Source organism: Pristiophorus japonicus, chromosome 12 (genome assembly GCF_044704955.1).
Source record: "Pristiophorus japonicus isolate sPriJap1 chromosome 12, sPriJap1.hap1, whole genome shotgun sequence".
Lineage (NCBI taxonomy): Eukaryota > Metazoa > Chordata > Chondrichthyes > Pristiophoridae > Pristiophorus > Pristiophorus japonicus.
The window spans coordinates 29,509,204-29,533,909 of record NC_091988.1 but is presented as its reverse complement, the minus strand read 5'-3'; the positions used below and the strand labels follow the sequence as shown (position 1 = coordinate 29,533,909).

The window sequence follows — 24,706 nt, the reverse complement described above, 5'->3', positions numbered from 1 at the left end:
ATGGGGAGGTGTTCACAAAAAGGGTGATGGCCATGCACTCTGGGAACATGATGGGTGTAATGGCAAGGGTGCCTGAGAGCCTCTCGGCAGTGGTACAGAACATGGAGGAGTCTGCCACCAGCATTGCACAGAGCTCTGCACACACCACGGAGCCCATCATTGCCAGTCTGCAATGGTGGACTCCCAGAAAGACCGTGTGGATCCAGGCCTCCTGACGCGTGTCATGAGCGACGTGGCAGCTTCCATTGCAGCACAGGCGAAGCTGTAATGCAGGCATTGGTTGGTGGCATGGAAGCTCAGACTGCTCGTATGCAGTCTCAACATGATGCCACGCAACGTCTTGGTGCTGTCGTGCAGTCTCAGATAGATGCCACATGTGCTCTGACTGCTGCCATCGCCGCTGGGTCCACCACAGTCCACCGGGAAGCTCACGGTGTCGCAGCGGGCCACCAAACTGTGCTCCAGCAGATTGGTGGGGATGCTGAGGGGCTGCCCCGGGGGAGTAGCACTGTGTCAGTGGAGCAGGACCCTGCTGTCCTCTCTCAGGATGACAGCATTCCTGAGCCCACCACTACCACTCCGCCATTGCACTTGTCGCTGGCCAGCCCAGACTGCCGCCCCCCCAGCCTGAGGTGATGCAATCTACAGCTGGGCCTTCCAGGCCCAGAGCTGTTTGAGGGTGTCCTGCAAGGCCATCTGTAGCCCCGACCCACAGCAGCCTTCCACCAGCTGTGCTGCAGCCACAGGGGACAGACTGCGGAGGAGCACTAGATTAATTAAAGCAAAGAGGGGATATAAGGAAATGCACAAGGGTGATTAGTAAATACAGTATGAAAGCGTTTATTGGTGTGATATAAATTTGGATTGGAATGTTTAATCTTTGCTGTTGTCTCTCATTTCAGTTTTGGGGCTTTGGTATGGAAGGGAAAATTGATGTGCTGATGGGGACATCCAGAGGAACCGGGAAGTGGGATGGAATTCATTGGAACCGAGCTCTGATGAGACGGTCACGGACCGCCCTTGCAAAATCGCAATTGACTGGCTGCCTCCTCCGTCGCTGTTGTTGCTGCTCCTGATCCTCGTCCTCTTCCTCCTCGTCAGGTGGTGCAGCTATGCCTGGTGGCAATGGCTGTGCCCTCATGATGGCCAAGTTGTGCAGCATGCCGCAGACGATGACGAATAGGGACACCTGCTCAGGCGAGTACTGGAGGACTCCTCCCGAGCGGTCAAGGCAGAGAAACCGTTGCTTGAGCACTCTGATGGTCTGCTCAATGATGTTCCTGGTGGCGGCATGGCTCTCATTGTACGAGTGCTGGGCAGGAGTGTTGGGGTTGCGGAGGGGAGTCATGAGCCAGGTGGAGAGCGGATAGCCCTTGTCTCCGAACAGCCAGCTTTTGGCTGGAACAGAACTGGCGCAGGATGAAGACATCGTGGCTGCTGCCAGGATAGCGGGCATTCACGGTGGGGATTCGTCGTGTGTGGTCGCACACCAACTGCACATTCAGTGAGAGGTAGCCTTTGCCGTTACAGAAGACATCAGGAATGTGATGCGGTGCCCGCAAAACGACATGGGTGCAGTCAATGGCCCACTATCCTGATGAAACTACATGCACGCTCGTGCTGCTTCTCTCTGGTCATGAGGCAGGAAATGTAGTCTCTCCTCCTTCTGTACAGAGCATCCGTGGACTTGTGGGTGGAGCAATGGTTGGCCAACTGGGAGATGTTGGAGATGTCTCCTGTTGCTCCCAGGAAGGATCCATTGGTGTAGAAATTGAGCATGATGGTGACATGGACTGTCACTGAGAGAGCCGTCCTCACCCTGGTCTGAGGCTCGAGGTCTGGTTGCAGCTGATGACAGAGCTCTGTGACCATGTCCTTGCTGAAGCGCAGCCTTTGAACACACTGCTCCTCAGTGAATTGATGTAGGAGAACTGCTGCCGGAATACCCTGGGAGGGTAAGGCCTCCTGTTACCAGCCCTATTTGGCCTTCTCTCTCTGGGCACAATTTGCTGCTTTTCTCCCTGTCTTGCTTCCTGTCTGTCTCCATGTGCTGCTCCCTGCGCTTCTCCCAGTGCCTTTCCCTGTTTTGCTCCATGTCCTTCTCCTTGCCTTTTTCTCTGTATTTGTCTCCACATTTGTCTTCATCTAAGTAACCTCTGTCGGTGACATCAGAGCAGAAGGTCGAGTGCCAACACAGCCCCCATGAAACAAGATAAATGTTGCAGTTTCAAATCTGCCCTCAATGATACATGGGAATAGTTAGGAGGCAGAATAGGCCTTGAAGTCAAAATCGCTGAAATCTGTCCATCAACCACTCTGTGTATGTGTCCTCAAATTGCAAAGATTAATGGCCGACAAAAATTGTTTTTCAAGATGGTGTCTTTAATTAGCTGACTCCCGACTCCAACTCGATAACTGAAGCTATCATTGTCACCGCCAGGCAGTAAACGAGGGGGCGCGGCCGAATTTCACTTCCGGGGCAGTAATGGAACACAGCCGAGTGGGGCATTTCCGGCAGGAATATGTTTTATAAATATATTAAGAGCAAGAGGATAACTAAAGAAAGGGTATGGCCTATTAGAGACCATGAGGGTAATCTGTGTGTGGAGGTGGGAGACGTGGGTATGGTTCTTAATGCCTACTTTGCTTCTGTTTTTACAAAAGAGAAGGGCGATGCAGGCACTGCTATCAAGGAGGAGGAGTGTGAAATATTAGATGAAATAAACATAGTGAGAGAGGAGGTATTAAGGGATATAGCAACTTTGAAAGTGGATAAGTCCCCAGGCCCAGATGAAATGTATTCCAGGCAGTTAAGCAAAGCAAAAGAGCAAATAGCAGAGGCTCTGACCACCATTTTCCAGTCCTGTTTGGCTTCAGGTGTGGTGCCAGAGGACTGCTAATGTAGTACCCTTGTTTAAGAAGGGAGAAAGGGATAGACTGAGTAATTACAGGCCAGTCAGCCTAACCTCGGTGGTATGAAAATTATTGGAAAGGACAGGATAAATCTTCATTTAGAAAATCACAGATTAATCGAGGACAGTCAGCATGGATTTGTTTAGGGAGGGTCGTGTCTAACTAACTTGATTGAATTTTTTGAGGAACAAGGAGGGTCGATGAAGGCAATGCATTTGATGTAGTGTATATGGAGTTTAGCAAGGCTTTTGATAAGGTTCCACATGGCAGACTGGTCACGAAAGTAAAAGCCCATGGGATCCAAGGCAAAGTGGCAAGTTGGATCCAAAATTGGCTCAAAGGCAGGAAGCAAAGGATGATGGTTGATGGGTGTTTTTGTGACTGGAAGGCTGTTTCCAGTGGGGCTCCTCAGGGCTCAGTACTGGGTCCCTTGCTTTTTGTGGTATACATCAATGATCTAGACTTCAAAATAAGGGGTATGATTAAGAAGTTTGCAGATGATACAAAATCGGCTGTGTGGTTGATAATGAAGAAGAAAGCTGTAGACTGCAGGAAGATATCAATGAACTGGTCAGGTGGGCAGAACAGTGGCAAATGGAATTCAATCTGGAGAAGTGTGAGGTTATGCATTTGGGGAGAGCTAACAAGGAAAGAGAATACACATTAAATGGTAGGACACTGACAAGTGTAGGGGAACAAAGGGATCTTGGAGTGCATGTCCACAGATCCCTGAAGGTAGCAGGCCAGGTAGATAAGGTGGTTAAGAAGGCATACGGAATGCTTGTCTTTATTAGCTGAGGCATAGAATACAAGAGCAGGGGGGTTATGCTTGAACTGAATAAAACACTAGTTAATCCGCAGCTAGAGTACTGCGTGCAGTTCTGGTCACCGCATTACAGGAAGGATGTGATTGCACTGGTGAGGGTACAGAGGAAATTTACGAGGATGTTGCCGGGAGTGGAGAATCTTATCTATGACGACAGATTGGACAGGCTGGGTTTATTTTCCTTGGAACAGAGGAGGCTGAGAGGAGACCTTATTGAGGTGTATAAAATTATGATGGGCCTAAATATAGTGGATAGAAAGGGCCTATTTCCCTTAGCAGAGGGGTCAACAACCAGGGGGCATAAATTTAAAGTAATTGATAGAAGGTTTAAAGGGGATTTGAGGAGAAATTTCTTCACCCAGAGGGTGGTGGGGGTCTGGAACTCACTGCCTGAAAGGGTGGTAGAGGAAGAAATCTTCACCACATTTAACAAGTACTTGGATGTGCACTTGAAATGCTGTAAGCTGCAGAGCTACGGACCAGGAGCTGGAAAGTGGGATTCGGCTGGATAGCCTCTTGTTGGCCAGCACAGGCACGATGGGCCGAAATGACCTCCTTCCGTGCTGTAAATTTCTATGATTCTATGAACACTCCCATGTTCCACCACCAGGGAGCTCATCCCCTGAAGTCCCAAGGGATCCCAGCATCCCTTGGGAGCACTGTATATAAGCCAGTCCCTAAGGTCTGTTCCTCACTCTGGAGTGTCTTATTAAAGACTGACGTCACTGTTACTTTAAACTCCCTGTGTGCAGCCTCATCTGTGTTAGGAACACAACAACTGGCGACGAGTATACGAATCCAACACAAAGATGCAGCAAACTGTGGGCATCCTGGAGAAGTTCTCGGAGGATGAGGACTGGGAAGCCTATGTCGAATGGCTAGACCAGTACTTTGTAGCCAACGAGCTGGACGGAGAAGGAAGCGCTGCAAAAAGGAGAGGTGTCCTCCTCACGGTCTGCGGGGCACCGACCTACAGCTTCATGAAGAATCTTCTGGCTCCGGTGAAACCCACAGATAAGTCGTATGAGGAGCTGTGTACACTAGTTCGGGAGCATCTTAACCCGAGGGAGAGCGTGCTGATGGCGAGGTATCGGTTCTACATGTGCCAGCGATCTGAAGGTTAGGAAGTGGCGAGCTACGATGCCGAGCTAAGGCGACCTGCAGGACAATGTGAGTTTGATGGCTACCTGGAGCAAATGCTCAGAGACTTTTTTGTACTGGGCATTGGCCACGAGAGCATCCTACGAAAACTTTTGACTGTAGAGACACCAACCCTCAGTAAGGCCATTGCGATAACACAGGCGTTTATGTCCACCAGTGATAACACGAAACAAATCTCTCAGCACACAAATACTAGTAATGTTCATAAATTAACTGGAACTGTGTTTGCGAGCAGAAATGTACACGGCAGAAACCACGAGTCTGCAACTGCCAGCAGGACTCAGGTGACCCAGATGACTCAGAGACCCCAACAAAGGATGAATGCAAGGCAATTCACATCTTGTTGGCATTGTGGAGGCTTCCATTCAGCCTATTCATGCCGCTTCAAAGAATATATTTGCAAGAGCTGTGGAACAATGGGGCACCTCCAACGAGCTTGCAGAAGAGCTGCAAGCGCTGCAAAACCTGCTAACCACCACGTGGCAGAGGAAGATCAGTCCATGGTGGATCAAAGCAATTTCGAGCCTCAGAGAGAGGAGGCAGATGCTGAAGTACACGGGATGCACACATTTTCGATGAAATGTCCACCTATAATGCTAAACGTAAAATTGAATGGCTTACCCGTAGCCATGGAACTGGACACTGGCGCTAGCCAATCCATCATGAGTAAAAAGATGTTTGAGAGACTGTGGTGCAACAAGGCACTCAGACCAGCCCTGAGCCCCATCCACACGAAACTGAGAACGTACACCAAAGAGCTTATCACTGTCCTGGGAAGCGCCATGGTCAAGGTCACCTACGAGGGCACGGTGCATGAACTGCCACTCTGGATTGTCCCGGGCAATGGCCCCACACAACTTGGAAGAAGCTGACTGGGCAAAATCCACTGGAACTGGGATGACATCCGAGCGCTATCACATGTCGATTAGGCCTCATGTACGCAGGATCTTAACAAATTTCCTTCCTTTTTGAGCCAGGCATTGGAAACTTTTAAGGGGCAAAGTTGCGGATCCACTTGGTCCCAGAGGCACGATCCATTCGCCACAAGGCGCGAGTGGTACCTCACATGATGAGGGAGAGAGTGGAAATCGAGCTGGACAGGCTGCAACGCGAGGGCATCAGCTCCCCAGTTGAATTCAGCGAGTGGGCCAGCCCGATTGTTCCAGTACTTAAAAGTGATAGCACGGTCAGGATTTGCAGCGATGATAAAGTAACTATTAATCGTTTCTCGCTACAGGACCAATACCTGCTACCTAAGGCAGACGACCTATTTGCGACCCTGGCAGGAGGCAAGACATTCAGTGTCATGGTACATCAGTCATTGAAGGTTGGCATGCAGGTACAGCAGGTGGTTAAGAAAGCAAATGGCATGTTGGCCTTCATAGCGAGGGGATTTGAGTACAGGGGCAGGGAGGTGTTGCTACAGTTGTACAGGGCCTTGGTGAGGCCACACCTGGAGTATTGTGTACAGTTTTGGTCTCCTAACCTGAGGAAGGACATTCTTGTTATTGAGGGAGTGCAGCGAAGGTTCACCAGACTGATTCCCGGGATGGTGGGACTGACCTATCAAGAAAGACTGAATCAACTGGGCTTGTATTCACTGGAGTTCAGAAGAATGCGAGGGGACCTTATAGAAACGTTTAAAATTCTGATGGGTTTGGACAGGTTGGATGCAGGAAGAATGTTCACAATATTGGGGAAGTCCAGAACCAGGGGTCACAGTCTAAGGATAAGGGGTAAGCCATTTAGTACCGAGATGAGGAGAAACTTCTTCACCCAGAGAGTGGTGAACCTGTGGAATTCTCTACCACAAAAAGTTGTTGAGGCCAATTCACTAAATATATTCAAAAAGGAGTTAGATGTAGTCCTTACTACTAAGGGGATCAAGGGGTATGGCAAGAAAGCAGGAATGGGGTACTGAAGTTGCATGTTCAGCCATGAACTCATTGAATGGCGGTGCAGGCTAGAAGGGCCGAATGGCCTACTCCTGCACCTATTTTCTATGTTTCTATGTTTCTATTCACCAAGCTCGACCTGACTTCGGCCTACATGACGCAGCAGCTGGAGGAGTCTTCGAAGGGCATCACCTGCATCAACACGCACAAGGGACTGTTCATCTACAACAGATGCCCGTTTGGAATTCGGTCGGCTGCAGCGATCTTACAGAGAAACATGGAGAGCCTACTCAAGTCGGTACCACACACGGTGGTCTTTCAGGACGACATATTGGTCACGGGTCAGGACACCGCCGCGCACCTACAAAACCTGGAGGAGGTCCGCCAGCGACTGGATCGCGTAGGGCTGCGGCTGAAGAGGTCGAAATGCGTCTTCATGGCAACAGAAGTGGAGTTTTTGGGGAGAAAGATCGCGGCGGACAGCATTTGGCCTACAGATGTCAAGACAGAGGCTTTCAGGAATGTGCCCAGGCCACAGAACGTCACGGAGCTGTGGTCGCTCCTGGGACTCCTCAACTATTTTGGTAACTTCCTACCGGGGTTAAGCACCATTTTAGAGCCCCTACTTGTGTTATTGCGCAAAGGTGAGAACTGGGTATGGGGGAGAAAACCAAGTAATTGCTTTTGAGAAAGCTAGAAACATTTTATGCTCGAAAAGCTGCTTGTATTGTATAAACCGTGTAAAGGACTTGTGCTAGCATGTGAAGCGTCGTCGTATGGAGTCGGGTGTGTATTACAACAAGCTAACGTTGCGGGGAAGTTGCAACCTGTCGCCTATGCCTCCAGGAGCTTGTCTAAGGCCGAGAGGGCCTGCAGCATGATTGAGAAAGAGGCATTAGCATGTATGTTCGGGGTAAAGAAAATGCATCAGTACCTGTTTGGCCTCAAATCTGAGCTGGAAACCGATCACAAGCCCCTCACATCCCTGTTCGCTGAAAACAAGGGGATAAATACTAATGCCTCAGCCCGCATACAAAAGCGGGCACTCGCGCTATCAACCTATAATTATACCACCCGCCACAGGCCAGGCACCGAGAACTGTGTGGATGCTCTCAGTCGGCTATCATTGCCCACCACGGGGGTGGAAATGGCGCAGCCTGCAAACTTGTTGATGGTGGCGCAGCCCGCAGACTTGTTGATGGTCATGGAAGCGTTTGAAAATGATAAATTACCTGTCACGGCCCGCCAGATTAGGACTTGGACCAGCCAAGATCCTCTGCTGTCCCTAGTAAAAAACTGTGTACTGTATGGGAGCTGGGCCAGCATCCCCGTTGAAATGCAAGAGCCAATCAAGCCGTTCCAGCGGCGAAAGGGCGAGCTGTCCATTCAGGCAGATTGCCTGTTGTGGGGTAACTGTGTAGTGCTACCAAAAAAGGGCAGGGAGACGTTCATCTCGGATCTCCACTGCACACACCCAGGCATAGTAATGATGAAAGCGATAGCCAGATCCCACGTGTGGTGGCCCGGTATCGACTCTGACTGAGAGTCCTGTGTACGGCAATGCAGGTATGTGCTCAGTTGAGCAATGCACCCAGAGAGGCACCACTAAGTTTGTGGTTCTGGCCCTCCAGACCATGGTCAAGGATCCATGTCGACTAAGCGGGCCCGTTTCTCAGTAATATGTTCCTGGTGGTGGTGGATGCTTTTTCAAAAAGGATTGAATGTGAAATAATGTCGGGAAGCACCGCCTCCACCACCATTGAAAGCCTGAGGGCCATGTTTGCCACTCACGGCCTACCTGACATACTGGTCAATGACAACGGGCCATGTTTCACCAGTGCCGAATTTAAAGAATTCATGACCCGCAATGGGATCAAACATGTCACCTCGGCCTTGCTGGGCTGTTGGGCATGATGGGTTCGATTTCCTGGTCCGGGATGGTGTCGTTGATCCTTGGGTGTGTGTTGTGGGCTTGAAAAGGGTGGTGTCTGCTGTGGGCAGGCAGAGCGGGCAATGCAAACCATCAAACAGAGCCTTAATCGAGTCACAGAAGGCTCACTCCAAAACCGCCTGTCCCGAGTACTACTCAGCTATCGCACGAGACCCCACTCGCTCACAGGGGTGCCTCCCGGCTGAGCTATTCATGAAAAGGACACTTAAAACCAGACTCTCGCTGGTTCACCCTAACCTGCATGATCAGGTAGAGAGCAGACGGCAGCAACAAAATGTAAACGTTGGTCGTGCCACTGTGTCACGGGAAATTGATCTGAATGACCCTGTGTATGTGCTAAACTATGGACATGGTCCCAAGTGGATCGCGGGCACGGTGATAGCTAAAGAAGGGAATCGGGTGTTTGTAGTCAAACTAGACAATGGACAAATTTGCAGAAAGCACCTGGACCAAATGAGGCTGCGGTTCACAGACTGCCCTGAACAACCCACAGCAGACACCACCTTTTACGAGCCCACAACACACACCCAAAGGATCAACGACACCGCCCCGGACCAGGAAATCGAACCCATCACGCTCAACAGCCCAGCAAGGCCAGGCTCACCTAGCAGCCCTGCAGGGCCAACAACACGCCAGCCCAGCGAGGCCATAGCCAACACACTAGAACAGACATTTGTACCGAGGTGGTCCACCAGGGAAAGAAAAGCTCCCGACCGCCTCACTTTGACTTTGGGTGGGGAGTGATGTTGTGTATCTGTAAAGTATGCACTCCCATGTTCCGCCACCAGGGGGCTCATCCCCTGAAGTCCCAAGCGATCCCAGCATCCCTTGGAAGCACTGTATATAAGCCGGCCCCTAAGGCCTGTTCCTCACTCTGGAGTGTCTTAATAAAGACTGAGGTCACTGTTACTTTAACCTCCCTGTGTGCAGCCTCATCTGTGTTAGGAACACAATAGAACAAAAGGCCACTTTTGGGCCTCAATATTCTATAGCATCAGGAAAGGCTTAACTTGTACGATATGCTCTTCATAGAATCATAGAAATTTACAGCACGGAAGGAGGCCATTTTAGCCCATCGTGCCGGCCAACAAGAGGCTCAGTATTTTATGTTTGACACTATTTTTTTAAGTCAATTAAATCAAATCCCACAGAAATCTTTAGTGCTGTGTTATCTATTCAAATGTATTTTTATATTTAATCTATTAATTTTGCCAGAACGAATGTCTACATGTTACTGTTGGATGAACAAACACTACACCCACATCTTCAGCAAACCAGGGACAAAGTATTTGGTGCAGAGTATTCACAATGCTCAACAAAAATATTCTCAAGTATTGGCTTAAGTCTATTCTTGGACTAAAACATATGCAATTGGGTCTTGCATCCGAAGGCCCAATTATACTTGAAATTCAGTCTTATTACAGTAACACTACTGATTACATCGCTTTCAAATTCCTTTCCTTTTTCCTTTTGCACAATAACATTGATGGCCCGGATGAAATAACAAACCTGACACAGGTTGTGTGTCTCCTGTGGGGTGAGTGGAGATTAGACAACTAAAAATTATCCTTCTTAATCATTTATAAAGCCTTATTTTCAATTCAATATTGAGTAATATCTGATTTACTTCAGGATGTGAAAGTGGGTATTTATTTGTTTAGTTGTGAATGTAATCGTTTTGGCATTAATTATGAATTCAGATTTAGTCTGAATATACAGATCTGGTAAATCAATGCATGATAAATCCTGAAAGTAGCTTACTATTAAAGGAACTTTAAAATAGCATATCATCAGAGCCTCTGAAAATACATTTCAGAGCAAAGCCTGTGAAAGTCAGAATCCTCCAAAAGGTGACGTAACTGATATCTATATATAGAAAGAACGGGTAATGTGGAGGGGCAGCGTTGAGCTGCTGGTGATGTGGAGGGGATGGGGTGATCTGGTGAGTTCGAGGGGGAGGGCTGATATGCTGGTGAGATGGAGGGGCCGGGTGATCTGGTGAGGTGGAGGGGGCTGTGGCTATCTTCTGGTTATCTGGAAGAGGCTGTGGTGATCTGCTGGTGTTGTGGAGGGGGCGGGCTGAGCTGCTGGTGATGTGGAGAGACCGGGGTGATCTGGTGATGTGAAGGAATCAGGGTGATCTGGTGATCTGGAGGGCCCGGGGTGATTTGGTGATGTGGAGGGATCAGGGTGATCTGGTGATCTGGAGGGCTTGGGGTGATCTGGTGATGTGGAGGGATCAGGGTGATCTGGTGATCTGGAGGGCTTGGGGTGATCTGGTGATGTGGAGGGATCAGGGTGATCTGGTGATCTGGAGGGCCCGGGGTGATTTGGTGATATGGAGGGATCAGGGTGATCTGGTGATCTGGAGGGCCCGGGGTGATCTGGTGATGTGGAGAGATCAGTGTGATCTGGTGATCTGGAGGGCCCAGGTGATTTGGTGATGTGGAGGGATCAGGGTGATCTGGTGATCTGGAGGGCCCGGGGTGATCTGGTGATATGGAGGGATCATGATGACCTGGTGATCTGGAGGGCCCGGGGTGATCTGGTGATGTGGAGAGATCAGTGTGATCTGGTGATCTGGAGGGCCCAGGTGATTTGGTGATGTGGAGGGATCAGGGTGATCTGGTGATCTGGAGGGCCCGGGGTGATCTGGTGATATGGAGGGATCAGGATGACCTGGTGATCTGGAGGGCCCGGGGTGATCTGGTGATGTGGAAGGAGTAGAGGTGATCTGAAAGAGGCAGGGGTGAACTGTCACGTAGTTACAGGGAAACCATTGGAGAAAAAAAATCACTTCACATTTTGCTGTTGATTAAAAATTAGAAGATGCATCACTCATGAAAGCGTTTACAAGATTGATCCCATGCGCTGATTTGATAACCTGGGGAGATTAACTAATGAGTCAGAAGCAACACTGCAGTAATATTATGGGATTCGTGTGCTAATATACTTTCACAAATGATTCATTTGTACCAGAGAAATTACATTGGATATGAAATATTTTTAAACTACTACAGTGGGAAAACAGGCTAACAAAATGGTGCTGAGAGAAAAATTGTTAACAGTTCCATGGCACAAATTTCCTTGTTTTTTCTTAAACTATTATTGCCAGATAAAAAAAAAAATTACTTTCAATTTTGTTTTTAATTTTAATTTTACACACTTTTCTATTGTGCAGTTCATAGTCTCACTGGATTTGTGTCTTTCAGTAAAAGATGAATAAGCAGGAGGAAGGCAAAAGTAGCAATTCTATCACGGGGTTCGGATTACCTCAAAGCACAGGAATAAATCTGGAGTAATTTACACACACCATCTGACCTCTAATTCCATTACTTCCTTTAACTCCCTCCTAGCTATCCAATTAACTTTAATTTCACTGTGTAAACAAATCGCATTTTACTTGCCAGTTTAAGGTTTTCAGTGCCCATTCTTGCACTGAAGTCAAGATACTGACCATGTTTCCCATTCAGAGCTACTGATTTTTGTCCTTTCAATATGGGGAGGAGCTAAGTGCTTGCCACAGTGACAAAATAAACAGGGAGAATCAAGCTGGACCACTTTCACGCAACTCTCAGCAACCAGCTTCACAGGAAGCCTGGGAACATCTGTCATCTCCAGACCAGGACTGAGATATGACTCAGGAAATACCCAAGGGCTTACTTGCCTTGAGCGGTGCCGAGGAAGGCATTTGAAAAGAGTTGTGAATTATATCAGACTACATGTTACAAGTAATTGCATACTGAACAAAGGCAAATCTCATCCCCTGCCTAGAACAATATCCCTTTTATTTAGCAATAAAGATACGTAGAATCATAGAAACATACAGCACAGAACGAGACCACTTGGCTCATCGTGTCTGCACTGGCTCTATGAAAGAGCTGTCCAATTAGTCCCATTCTGCTGCTCTTTCCCCATAGCCCTGCAAATTTCTCATGTCTGGATTTATTCAATACCAAATAAAGATCCCAAAGGATTATTTAATCGGGTTATTTCAGCAAATATCAGAATTTTGAGCCCCAAATTCAACTGGAGGGGAGGGGAAAGTGTGGGGCTGATGGGTGATAGTCAAGCTCATCCTAGTTCGCTGCGATCATTCCCAGGCCATTTTAATTCCTAGGCCTCATTTAAATAAGTTAGGCCTGGCTTCCTCCTCGACCCTCCGAGACGGCGGTGGGCGGAAGCGGGCGAGTGTGGCAGGAGGCCGCTGCCGGCGTCCTGCAGGAATGGTCCCCAGCAAAGGTAAGTCTGAGCAGGGGGGTTCCAGAGGCGATAGCAAGAGTAAGGGAAGCCCGGGACAGGGGAGGCCCTAGGTTTCAGGAGAGTCACTGGTGTTGCAGGCGAGGCAGGTATCAGGCACCGAATGTACGACTGCACACTAAAATGGTGTGAGGGTCTGAATTACATCATCAGTTTAAATTTTAATAAGAGCCTTGCCTGCCTGTGGGCCTCCCAAGACCCAGGTAATATAATACTGGCCTCGGTGAGTGCGCCATTCAGCCATAGGGCAGGGACTCTGCCTCCGTTTTAATGTTCTCATCGGGCATTGGGGGTTAAATCAACTCTTAGATTTAACTCACCAAATTTTGATCATTTTGGAGTTGAGTGTGACTGTACCATTATAAAGATAACATGCATGCACAATAACGTACATTTATATAACAACTTTAATGTAGAGAAATGTCCCAAGATGCTTCACAGAGACCCAATCAAAAAAAGGGAGAACATACCTCCTGGCCAGTGCTATAGTGAGCATTTGGTATTTGTGGAGGAAGCACTGTAATAACAGTGTGCAATTTGGCTTATGGTAAAATAAATTAATAGTTTTGCTAAATGCTTATGATCTTCAAAATGAGGAATATCGGTTTTGCTAATAAAACGCCAGTTTCGCTGATGGCACCAAGTGTCAGAATCAACCATTTGCAAGTCAGGGGCAGAGTGGCACATGTGTAGAGCAAAGCTTCTTCTACGAGCCATAACAAGTGCTTTAATCCCAGCCTCGGATTGCATTAGTGTGATGCCTCAGTTTCTCACAGCCGCCATCCTGGAGACCACTCTGAATTAGGACACCAATTTGGCTAGCTATAGTTGGTTTCATGTTGTGGAATCATGCCGACTAGAAACTGGAATGAAACTGCCCAAACTCATTTCACTTAGGATGCCCTAGAGTTGGTTGAGAAAGGAAACTTGTATACATAGCTTTGGACTTGATTTAAACCAGAATCCCGGAGGTGAAAAGACAGTGTTCTAACCCAGTGTGCCACCAGTGACTCTACTGTGCTTTTGTCTTTTAAAACTCATACATGGTGGCCTGACAGAGAAGCATGGCGTTCAGAAGAATGAGAGGTGATCTTATTGAAACATATAAAATAATGAGGGGGCTTGACAAGGTGGATGCAGAGAGGATATTTCCACTCATAAGGGAAACTAAAACTAGGGGACATAGTCTCAGAATAAAGGGCCGCCCATTTAAAACTGAGATGAGGAGGAATTTCTTCTCTCAGAGGGTTATAAATCTGTGGAATTCTCTGCCCCAAAGAGCTATGGAGACTGGGTCACTGAATATATTTAAGGCGGAGATAGATAGATTTTTGAGTGATAAGGGAGTAAAGGGTTATGGGGAGCGGGCAGGGAAGTGGAGCTGAGTCCATGATCAGATCAGCCATGATCTTATTGAATGGCAAAGCAGGCTGAGGGGCCAAATGGCTACTCCTGCTCCTATTTCTTATGTTCTCCTTATTATGTCCAGATTCTCGTAATATGGCAACATAGGAATCTCAACGCATTTTTTATATACTGGCTGATCAACCATGAAATTACTTAAAGTGAGTCTGAGGATATGCTGAATTCATAAACAAAGATGTGTTAGGTCCTGGATGTACAATGTGTTATCAGGGTCACTGATTTGCTGCTGTGTTACTATGATCTAAACACAAAGTATGATAGACTAAGTGCGACAGGAAGCAAGTGTGATGTTTAGAGGAAATATGTGGTTTATGCAAGACTTTTAATATCAATAGACAATTACTGATAATCTGGTGTTGGGCATTCAGTAGGTGATGTTCAGTGCGTGGTGGTTACATATTTATTGGAATCTGTGACACATGAATATTGAGTCCGAGGGTCTCCAAAGGCAAACGCTTCCAAAAACTGAAATCAATTACTACTGTTACGTTACACTTTACATGATAGAAATGAATTAAATATGTGTAACCTGTACACATAACAAGAAACCAGCACGATGCAAATATGAGAAATATAAAACGGAAGGCAATTGTTGTCTCTGTTAGCTAGGTTGGTGAAGAGTCTGCAGAACTAAACCAACCATTGCCACCACCACTTGCATTTATATAGCACCTTTAATGTAACAAAATGTCCCATGGCGCTTAACAAGAGCATTATCAATAAAAACATTTTTGACACTGAGTTACAGAAGGAGATATCAGGACAGATGACCAAAGAGATAAGTTTTAAGGAGCATCTTAAAAGAGTAGAGGGGTAGAGAGGCGGAGAGGTTTAGGGAGGGAATTCCAGAGCTTAAGGCCAAGGCACTGAAAGCACAGTGCCAATGGTGGAGCGATTAAAATCCGGGTTGCACAAGAGACCAGAATTGGAGGAGTGCAGAGATCTCCAAGGCTTGTAGGACTGGAGGAGTTTATGGAGATAGGGAGGTGAGGCCATGGAGGAGTTTAAAAGCAAGGACGAGGATTTTAAAATTGAGGCATTGTCGGCCATGGGAGTCAGTTTAGGTCAGCGAGCACAGGGGTGATGGATGAACAAGACTTGGTGCGAGTTAAAATATGGGCAGCAGAGTCTTGGATGAACATAAGTTTATGTAGGGTGGAAGATCAGAGGCCAACCAAGAGAGCACTGGAATAGTCAAGTCTAGAGCTAACAAAGGCATGGATGAGAGTTTCAGCAGCAGATGAGCTGAGGCAGGGCCAGAGTTGTATTACATACAATGTACAGCACAGAAACAGGGCATTCGGCCCATCTGGTGAATGCCAGTATTTATGCTTCACACGAGCCTCCTCCCACCCCTCTTCATCTAACCCTATCAGCGTAACCCTCGATTCCTTTCTCCCTCATGCTTTTATCTAGTTCCCCATTAAATGCATTTATGCTATTCATCTCAATTACTCCCTGTGGTAACGGGTTCCACATTCTAACCACTCAATGGATAAAGACATTTCTCCTGAATTCCATATTAGATTCATTAGTGACTAGATTTGGTCTCCCCCACCAGTGGAAACATCTTCTCAGGTCTACTCTATCAAACCCTTTCATAATCTTAAAGACCTCTATCAGATCACCACTCAATCTTCTCTTTTCTAGAGAAAGAGCCCCAGCCTGTTCGATTTTTCCTGATAGGTATAAGCCCCTAAGAAGGTCAAATGTTCAATCCCAGTGTGTGCAAAATTCGCTGATCTCAGCTAAGTTAATAATAGGGCCATTAGAATGGGCCCTAGGCCCCTGGGTTAGGGAAGTGAAAGCAGCAAGGGTTCCCACTCCTAATTATTATCCAGTGACCCTTGCTGGAATGTTGACCTCAGGTAAGGACAAGATCAAACTCAGCTGCAGTGCTCCGCTATGGTTCAATTACCTTGCAAGACTCACTGTCTGCCTTTAGACATGAAGAACAGCCACTTAGAAAAGGTATCAGAGAGCATGCAACACCCTTTACAGCAAGAGTCGGTACCTTAAGGAGAGAAAGAAGGTAGTAGGACATTTTTCTGCCAATTTTCTCTTCCTGCTCCCCTGAAGGCATTCATTCCTTGTTGGGGTACGGTTTCACATGCATGAGCCACTCTTTAGTACCTCTGCCAACCATCCACTCCTAAGCAGTGCGTGCCCTGGGTTTTTGGTCCTGTGCTCAGCCAACATCATCAGAGTTCCAGCAAGGATCAATGGATTGTGATCGTAAGCAGAAACCTTGGCCGATTTTCCCCACGCTGCAACATCCTTACCACTGGCCCACTGGCCCAGCTGAGAAATCTCAGCAAGATCCTCCTGTCCGTATGGCTCAGCTACTATTGCCTTAAACAGCCGTGCCATTGGGGGAGTTCTACTGTAGCGAGACCTATGCCAGTAAGATCAGAGTTGCAAGGACAGGTCCAGTGTTAGATCGTCAATATTCTAACCAAAGAGTTCCGATACCCACAATCTTTGCTGTTTCATATAACCATACATTGAATTGTACCAAATCTGTCACATTGGGCAATACCAATGTGTCATTACAGGGAATGAGGGAAAGTACGAGGAAATAAATAGATCAGGAAAAAAATTTACATTTTGATTGGTAAACATAAATAAAATCTGTACTTCATGTACTTTGCCATTTCACAGAATGCACTTAAAGCAATGCAAGTGCACAACTGATTTCTCTCTTTTCAGACAGTAATCAATCAGTTTTGTACATGTCAGTTCTTCTTAGCAGGTGGCACTTAACTTTACTACAGGCAATTATTCACACAGCGTATAGAATATGGGACTAAGTTGTGAAGGTTTTATGAGCTGCCAGCAGTTCTAACCCTTCTTTTCATCACGCAAACTGTTAAATCAAGATGAAGAACAAAAGAGTCTGTACCTTTTTGCCATGTGCTGCTCCCATGCTGTTGGTTCTCCTCACTCCTCTTCAGGATCTGCTGCAGTTCCCCCCGAACAATATCCTTTTCAGTCTGGGCGCCCCGTGCTGTTGTCTTTCTGCAAGAGGAGCTGCTTGCACAATCTGCGAGGAGGCACAGACTGCAGCAGGCAGGCAGGAGATGTGAAAACACGCAGCTCTGGCACCTTGACAACTCTGGTTTCTTCCACAGAACTGGGGCTTTACTAAATCAGCAGAATGGCAAAGACCTGGGAAGAAGAATCCAAAAAGTATTTTTAGGAGTTCAGCTGACAACATAAAAACGAACATTGAAACAAAAAAATCACTGCAAGCACACTAATGTATTTCTCTCTAAAGTCCACAGCTTGTACACAAGCTGTAGTGAGTGCCCTGTGAAGCTTTAGCACGGAATCAAGATTACATTAATTGCTCATGACACGATGTGATGATGCACAGAGCACATGGATGGATTTACATAGAATGTGACAGCCCTGAGATGCCTGTCTTTTACCGCACCGAAGGTGGTCCGGCTGCTTGTGGGCCTGGGTCTTCCCACATATGCATGTGGATTTCTTCCTGGCAGTAATGCCAGCCATTTTGGTACCTCACATAGATCCATGCACCCTGGTAAATTCTGTGGAACAACTGCTGGTGGGGCTAGCAGCAGTTAGAGGCACCGCAGTCAGGCAGTTCTTGAACATTAGCTCAAAATCCTCTTAGTCTCCAGTTGATCAACAGTTGAGTTACAATATGCTTACACGAGTGAACTGGAAAGTTCTCATTTCTTTACTTGAAGCAGGGTTTTAAAAAAAAAGTGTCTGAATATCTGAATGATAAAATTTAAGGTGGACTAACTGACGGGCCCCGAAATTATACAATTTTAATATACACATCTTTACACATATTAACTATTGATTTAGATAATCAAAATATGGTATAAAATCTTGCAAGGATCCTTAGCTTTCCTTTCTCAAAACAGAAGCCTCATATTTTACCCCAGATTGTTTCAGCTAGCAATTTCTTTTTCAGTAATGCCTGATGGGATTCATTCAACTCCCTCTTGCATCTATTTTTATAATTGCCGACTTTGTAAATAAAGGGTTCAAAACCAGCTCTGATCAACATTTCTTGCCACCTGCACATTTTAGTTATTGGATGTCCTTTTAAGGGCACAAAATGGACATTTCTGGCTGACAAGACAAAGCTGGTTTTATAAAGCAGACCCATGACTTATGCTCGGTCTTGCCGGCCATTCTGATATTCTGAACAAAGCTAAGAGAAGCATTCTCAAAATTCTTCCTCCCCAGAACATCCTCACCCTCGTTCACATTGTCAACAGCGTGAAGGTCAAAGCTTCATTCTATTTAGTTGTTGAGCTATGACAACTATTCAAGATTTTTATATGAATATGTAAGTTGTCTTCTGGAACTACAGCGATTCCATTTCGAGCATCACAAATGGATCCCGTCTGTCTGAAGCAGTGTTATTTTCAACTCTGCTGCCTGGCCACTGATCTGGGAGAATGGATCGGCCATCCATTGTGGAACCTGCCTGCAATCGTCTCCACCCGCCGAGGTGGTAGAGTTGAAAATGGACCCCTGTGAGACATAAGAACATTAGCAGGAGTAGGCTATTTGGCCCCTCGAGCCTGCTCCGCCATTTAATAAGATCATGGCTGTTCTGACCTTGGCCTCAGCTCCACTTCCCTGCCCGCTCCCCATAACCCTTGACTCCTCTATCGTTCAAAAATTTGTCTATCTCCACCTTAAATATATTCAATGACCCAGCCTCCACGGCTTTCTGGGGTAGAGAATTCCAAAGATTGACGACCTTCAGAGAAGAAATTCCTCCTCATCTCCATTTTAAATGGGCGACCCCTTATTCTGAAACAATGCCACCTAGTTCTAGTTTCCCCATGAGGGGAAACATCCTCTCTGCATCGACCCTGTCGAGCCCCACTCAGAATCTTATACGTTTCAATAAGATCATCTCTCATTCTTCTAAACTCGAATGAATATAGGTTCAACTTGCTCAACCTTTCTTCAGAAGACAACCCCGTCATCTCTGGAATCAACCTCGATCACAGGTTTTATGCCCGAGAGTTTTCAGATATATTATGAGAGCAAATTGAGCAATCTCAGCAGGTAGCCATGCCGGAACAGAGCTGGACCAGAAAATTGGGGCTACCATTCTCCAGCACCAACTCCAACTCCAATCCATGTTCATTTCAAACATAGCTCTTCCCACAAACACAGGACCACTTAACTAACCAAATGATTTAACAGAAAATGAAAACATTTGGAGACAAATATTACTTTTGAAGAAAAATGGATTCAGCAATCTTCCCTGTATAGACGGCAAGATATTTATGAGGCTTTTCTCCTGATCATTTTGCATAAGGAGACTGTCATGTATCTCACACTACTGTACATAACTGTATCTTACCATGCTATACATAACTGTAACTAGAGATGACCTGTAACCACAAGCTTACCTTACCACCAGGGGTGCACTTGCAGGAGACACTGCACACCTGTTCCACACATGTATATAAAGGCAGGTCTCAGGCAAGTGTGGCATTCGAGAGCTGTGAAATAAAGGTGCAGGTCCTGAGTGGCCTTGACTTCAGTATGTGCCTCGTGTGAGTCTGTACTGCAGGGACAGGACTTTACAGTGGCGACGAGTTACGGGATTACAGAATCCACAGAATGGCGAACAACGGCTCAGATGAAAAATACAATGCTGGAGATAATTGGGAGGACTTTATAGAAAGGCTCCAGCAAAGCTTTGTAACCAAAGACTGGTTAGGCGACGACAAGTCAGACAAGAGAAGAGCCCATCTCTTGACCAGCTGTGGCTCGAAAACATACGCTTTAATGAAGGACCTGCTGGCACCCGAGAAACCAGCTTTGCAAGTCGTTTGAAGAGTTGAGCACACTGGTAAGAGACCACTTGAAGCCAGCGAGCAGCCTACACATGGCTAGACACAGGTTCTACAACTCCAGACGCTGTGCGAGCCAGAACATACCCGACTTCGTGGCGGAACTTCGGAGGTTGGCTAGCTTATGTGAGTTCTCCGATGAACTAAGGAGAGAAGTACTGAGAAACTTTTTTATTGAAGGAATAGGCCACACAGGCATATTCCGAAAGCTCATAGAAACCAAGAACTTGACCCTAGAGGCAGCAGCACTGGTTGCACAGAAATACTTGGCAGGAGAAGAAGAAACGAGGTTGATCTACACTGCGGGTACGACAACTAACGAAACATTGGAACAAGGGGTTCACAGAGCGAAACAAGCTGCTACCCCCACACACAGGCAAAGGCAGGAGAGCAGGCCCTCAACAGCAAGCAGTGGCGTCAGAAGCCATCAAGGGCCACATGAACGGCCGTTCACACCTCATCAACTCACAATGCGAGCAATCAACTACAAACTGAGAGAAGCTCAAGAGAGATCAGCCAGACGCAGCTCATTCTTTGGAAACAATGGAAGCGGTCTGTGGGGGAAGGTACTCATCAAGGGGGTGTCGATTTCAGCATGCTGTTTGCAGAAACTGCAACTATACAGGGCATCTGGCCCACATGTGCAGAAAAACGGCAGCTCGGCTGGTATATGAATCGGAAGGGTCGGAAAGCGGACCAGAAGAAGGTGGGGATAGTGCCCGGGAAACCGAGGTACAGCGGGTCAATGCGATCAATGGCCACTGCTCCTACAACAAGACGCCTCCAATAATGATGAGGGTCCTACTCAACGGGATACCCGTCAACATGGAGCTGGATACGGGAGCGAGTCAATCTCTCATGAGCGCTCAATAATGTGAACAGCTGTGGCAGCACAAAAGAGACAGACCAAAACTCACAAGGGTCGACACCAAACTAAGGACCTATACCAAAGAAATCGTCCCAGTCCTCGACAGCGCCATGCTCTCTGTCACACACAAAGGGACAGTGAACCGACTTCCCCTGTGGATTGTCCCCGGGGATCTCCCAGCACTGCTGGGGAGAAGCTGGCTGGCAAAACTAAACTGGAAATGGGAGGATGTTCACGCCATGTCGTCAGAGGAACGGACCTCCTGCTCGACAGTTCTAAGTCGATTTGAATAACTCTTTCAGCCAGGTGTGGGCACCTTCAAGGGGGCTAAAGTCAAAATCTACATCACACAGGATGCTAGACCGGTCCATCACAAGGCTAGAGCTGGGCCCTATGTGATGAGGGAAAAGATTGAACATGAACCGGACAGGCTTCTGTGGGAAGGCATTATTTCACCCGTGGAATTTAGCAACTGGGCAAGTCCCATCATCCCAGTCATGAAGCCTGATGGATCCGTACGAATCTATGGGGACTACAAATCTACCATAAACAGAGTCTCCCTACAGGACCAATACCCGCTGCCCAGAGTGGAGGACTTATTTGCCACATTGGCTGGAGGAAAACTTTTCTCAAAACTAGATCTCACATCTGCGTATATGACACAAGAATTGACCGATGAGTCCAAGCTACTCACCACCATCAACACACATCGAGGTCTTTTCATGTACAATCAATGCCCATTCGGCATCAGGTCGGCAGCTGCCATATTCCAGCGCAACATGGAGAGTCTGCTCAAGTCCATCCCGGGGACGGTTGTATTTCAAGACGACATACTTATCACGGGCAGGGACACCGATTCCTATCTCCGCAATTTGGAGGAAGTACTAAAGCGGTTGGATCTGGTAGGCCTAAGAGTTAAGAAATCCAAGTGCCTGTTTCTCGTGCCCGAGGTTGAATTTTTGGGCAGAAGGATTGCCGCTGATGGAATCCGCCCAACAGAATCCAAAACCGAAGCAATTCGCTTGGCGCCCAGGCCGCAGAATGTCTCAGAACTGCGCGCCTTTCTTGGGCTACTCAATTACTTTGGGACTCAGAAAGGGGTGCGATTGGTTTTGGGGGGATGCCCAGGAACGCACCTTCAATAAGGCACGCAACCTTCTGTGTTCCAACAGTGTTTTGGCTTTCTTTGATCCAGGTAAAAAGCTAGTTCTTACATGTGATGCGTCAGTGTACGGGGTCGGGTGCGTTTTACAACATGTCAATAGTGCGGGTAAATTACAACCCATAGCTTATGCCTCCAGGTCACTTTCACGGGCGGAGCGCGAGTACGGTATGGTGGAGAAGGAGGTGCTCGCGTGCATGTACGGTGTCAAAAGGATGCACCAATACCTTTTCGGGGCCAAGTTCGCGTTAGAAACCAACCACAAACCCCTCGCATCCCTACTATCCGAAAGCAAGGCAATAAACGCCAAAGCCTCGGCGCGAATTCAACGGTGGGCACTCATGCTGGCCTCTTACAATTACATAAGGCACAGACCAGGCACAGACAACTGTGCCGACGCGCTCAGCAGGCTACCCCTGGCGACCACGGAAGGGTCTGACGAACAGGACTGTGAGATAGTCATGGCAATCAATGCCTTTGAGTCCACAGGTTCGCCCATGACGGCTCGCCAAATCAGAGCCTGGACGGCCAGCGACCCCACGTTATCCTAAGTAAAAAGATGTATCCTAACCGGTGACTGGGCAGAGGCTCGCGATGCCTGCCCCGAGGAGATCAAACCTTTCCATAGGCACATGCATGAGCTGTCACTACAAGCAGACTGCCTGATATGGGGCAGCTGAGTAGTTATGCTTCTACGAGGCAGAGAGGCATTTGTCCGGGAGCTCCACCGCAAGCACCCGGGGATTGTTCTCATGAAGGCCATAGCCAGATCACACGTCTGGTGGCCTGGCATTGACGCGGACTTGGAGCTCTGCGTCCGACGGTGCACCATTTGTGCCCAACTCAGTAATGCCCCCAGGGAGGCTCCCCTGAGCCCCTGGCCCTGGCCCACCAAACCTGGTCGCGGGTGCACGTAGACTATGCGGGCCCATTCATGGGCAAAATGTTCCTCGTAGTTGTAGATGCATTTTCAAAGTGGATCGAATGCACCATTTTAAACTCGAGCACCACCTCCACCACTGTGGAGAGCCTTGGAACCATGTTCGCAATGCACGGCATTCCTGACATATTGGTCAGTGATAATGGTCCGTGCTTCACCAGAGCAGAATTCCAAGATTTTATAAGTGACCACGGTATAAATCACGTTAAGACGGCACCGTTCAAGCCAGCCTCCAATGGCCAGGTGGAGCGAGCAGTGCAGATCATTAAACAAGGCATGCTCAAAATCCAAGGTCCCACGCTGCAGGGCTGCCTGTCGCGACTGCTGCTGGCATACAGATCTCGTCCGCATTCATTGACTGGGGTTCCTCCCGCGCAACTATTAATGAAACGGACCTTAAAGACAAGGCTCTCATTAATCCTCCCAGACATGCATGAAATCATTGAGGCAAAGCGCCGTAAGCTAACCGAATACCATGACCGAAATTCGAGGGGGAGGTGTTTTGAGATAGGGGACAAAGTGTTTGTGCTAAACTATGGCAGGGGTCACAAATGGCTTGCAGGGATAGTAACAGGCAAGGAAGGAAACAGGCTACTGGTGGTACAAATGGACAATGGCAAAACCTGCCGGAGGCATGTCGACCAAGTCAAAAGTAGATTCACCAACAACACTGCTGAACCAGAGGCTGACTACAATGTGGAACTCACACCACACCTGGTGGACAGACAGAGGGAACAACCTGAGGAAAGGGAAATCCCAACAGACAGCCCAGGTGAGACATCAACAATCATACTGAACGAAACAGACAGCCCAGGCGAGATATCAGCAATCACACCGAAAGAACAACAGGCACCAAGGCAAACAACTGAACCACAACTAAGATGCTCCACACGAGAGCGTAGACCACCTGAGAGACTGAACCTATAAAGAAAATAAGACCTTGGGGGAGGGTGATGTCATGTATCTCACACTACTGTACATAACTTTATCTTACCATGCTGTACATGACTGTAACTAGAGATGACCTGTAACCACAAGCTTACCTTACCACCAGGGGTGCACTTACAGGAGACACTGCATAGCTGTCCCAGACAGGTATATAAGGACAGGTCTCAGGCAAGTGTGGCATTCGAGAGCTATGTGATAAAGGTGCAGGTCCTGAGTGACCTCGACTTCAGCATGTGCCTCGTGTGAATCTGTACTGCAGGGACAGGACTTTACAGAGACCCCAACCTGTAAACTGTAATATATACTTTGCTTTGATCTAGCTATGCATCAGAAATGATCCCTTTAAGTATTAACCTCAGATAATGCAAACCTAGCACTGCTCCCGTCCATTTTCTCTATAGATACTATTTTGGAATTCTATTAGCAAAACTGGTAAAAGAAAAGAGGATAATTAAAAAAAGGGTAGGGCCTATTAGAGACCAAATCGGTAATCTGT

The 24,706-nt window shown here is 47.5% G+C and overlaps 1 protein-coding gene across 3 annotated transcripts in view; it reads right to left on the bottom strand.

The window, feature by feature from the left end:
* LOC139276706 (protein FAM107B-like) overlaps window positions 1-17,491 on the bottom strand; it is a 270,434-nt gene extending 252,943 nt beyond the window's left edge. The window contains exon 1 of one of the 3 annotated variants that reach the window (XM_070894681.1): window positions 17,334-17,491. In XM_070894681.1, coding sequence (XP_070750782.1) covers window positions 17,334-17,357 — 24 coding nt within the window. In that variant the 5' untranslated portion in view covers window positions 17,358-17,491. The remainder of the gene's footprint in view (window positions 1-17,333) is intronic. The other 2 variants (XM_070894687.1, XM_070894689.1) reach the window with 2 other exon arrangements.
* Window positions 17,492-24,706: the final 7,215 nt, after the last annotated feature.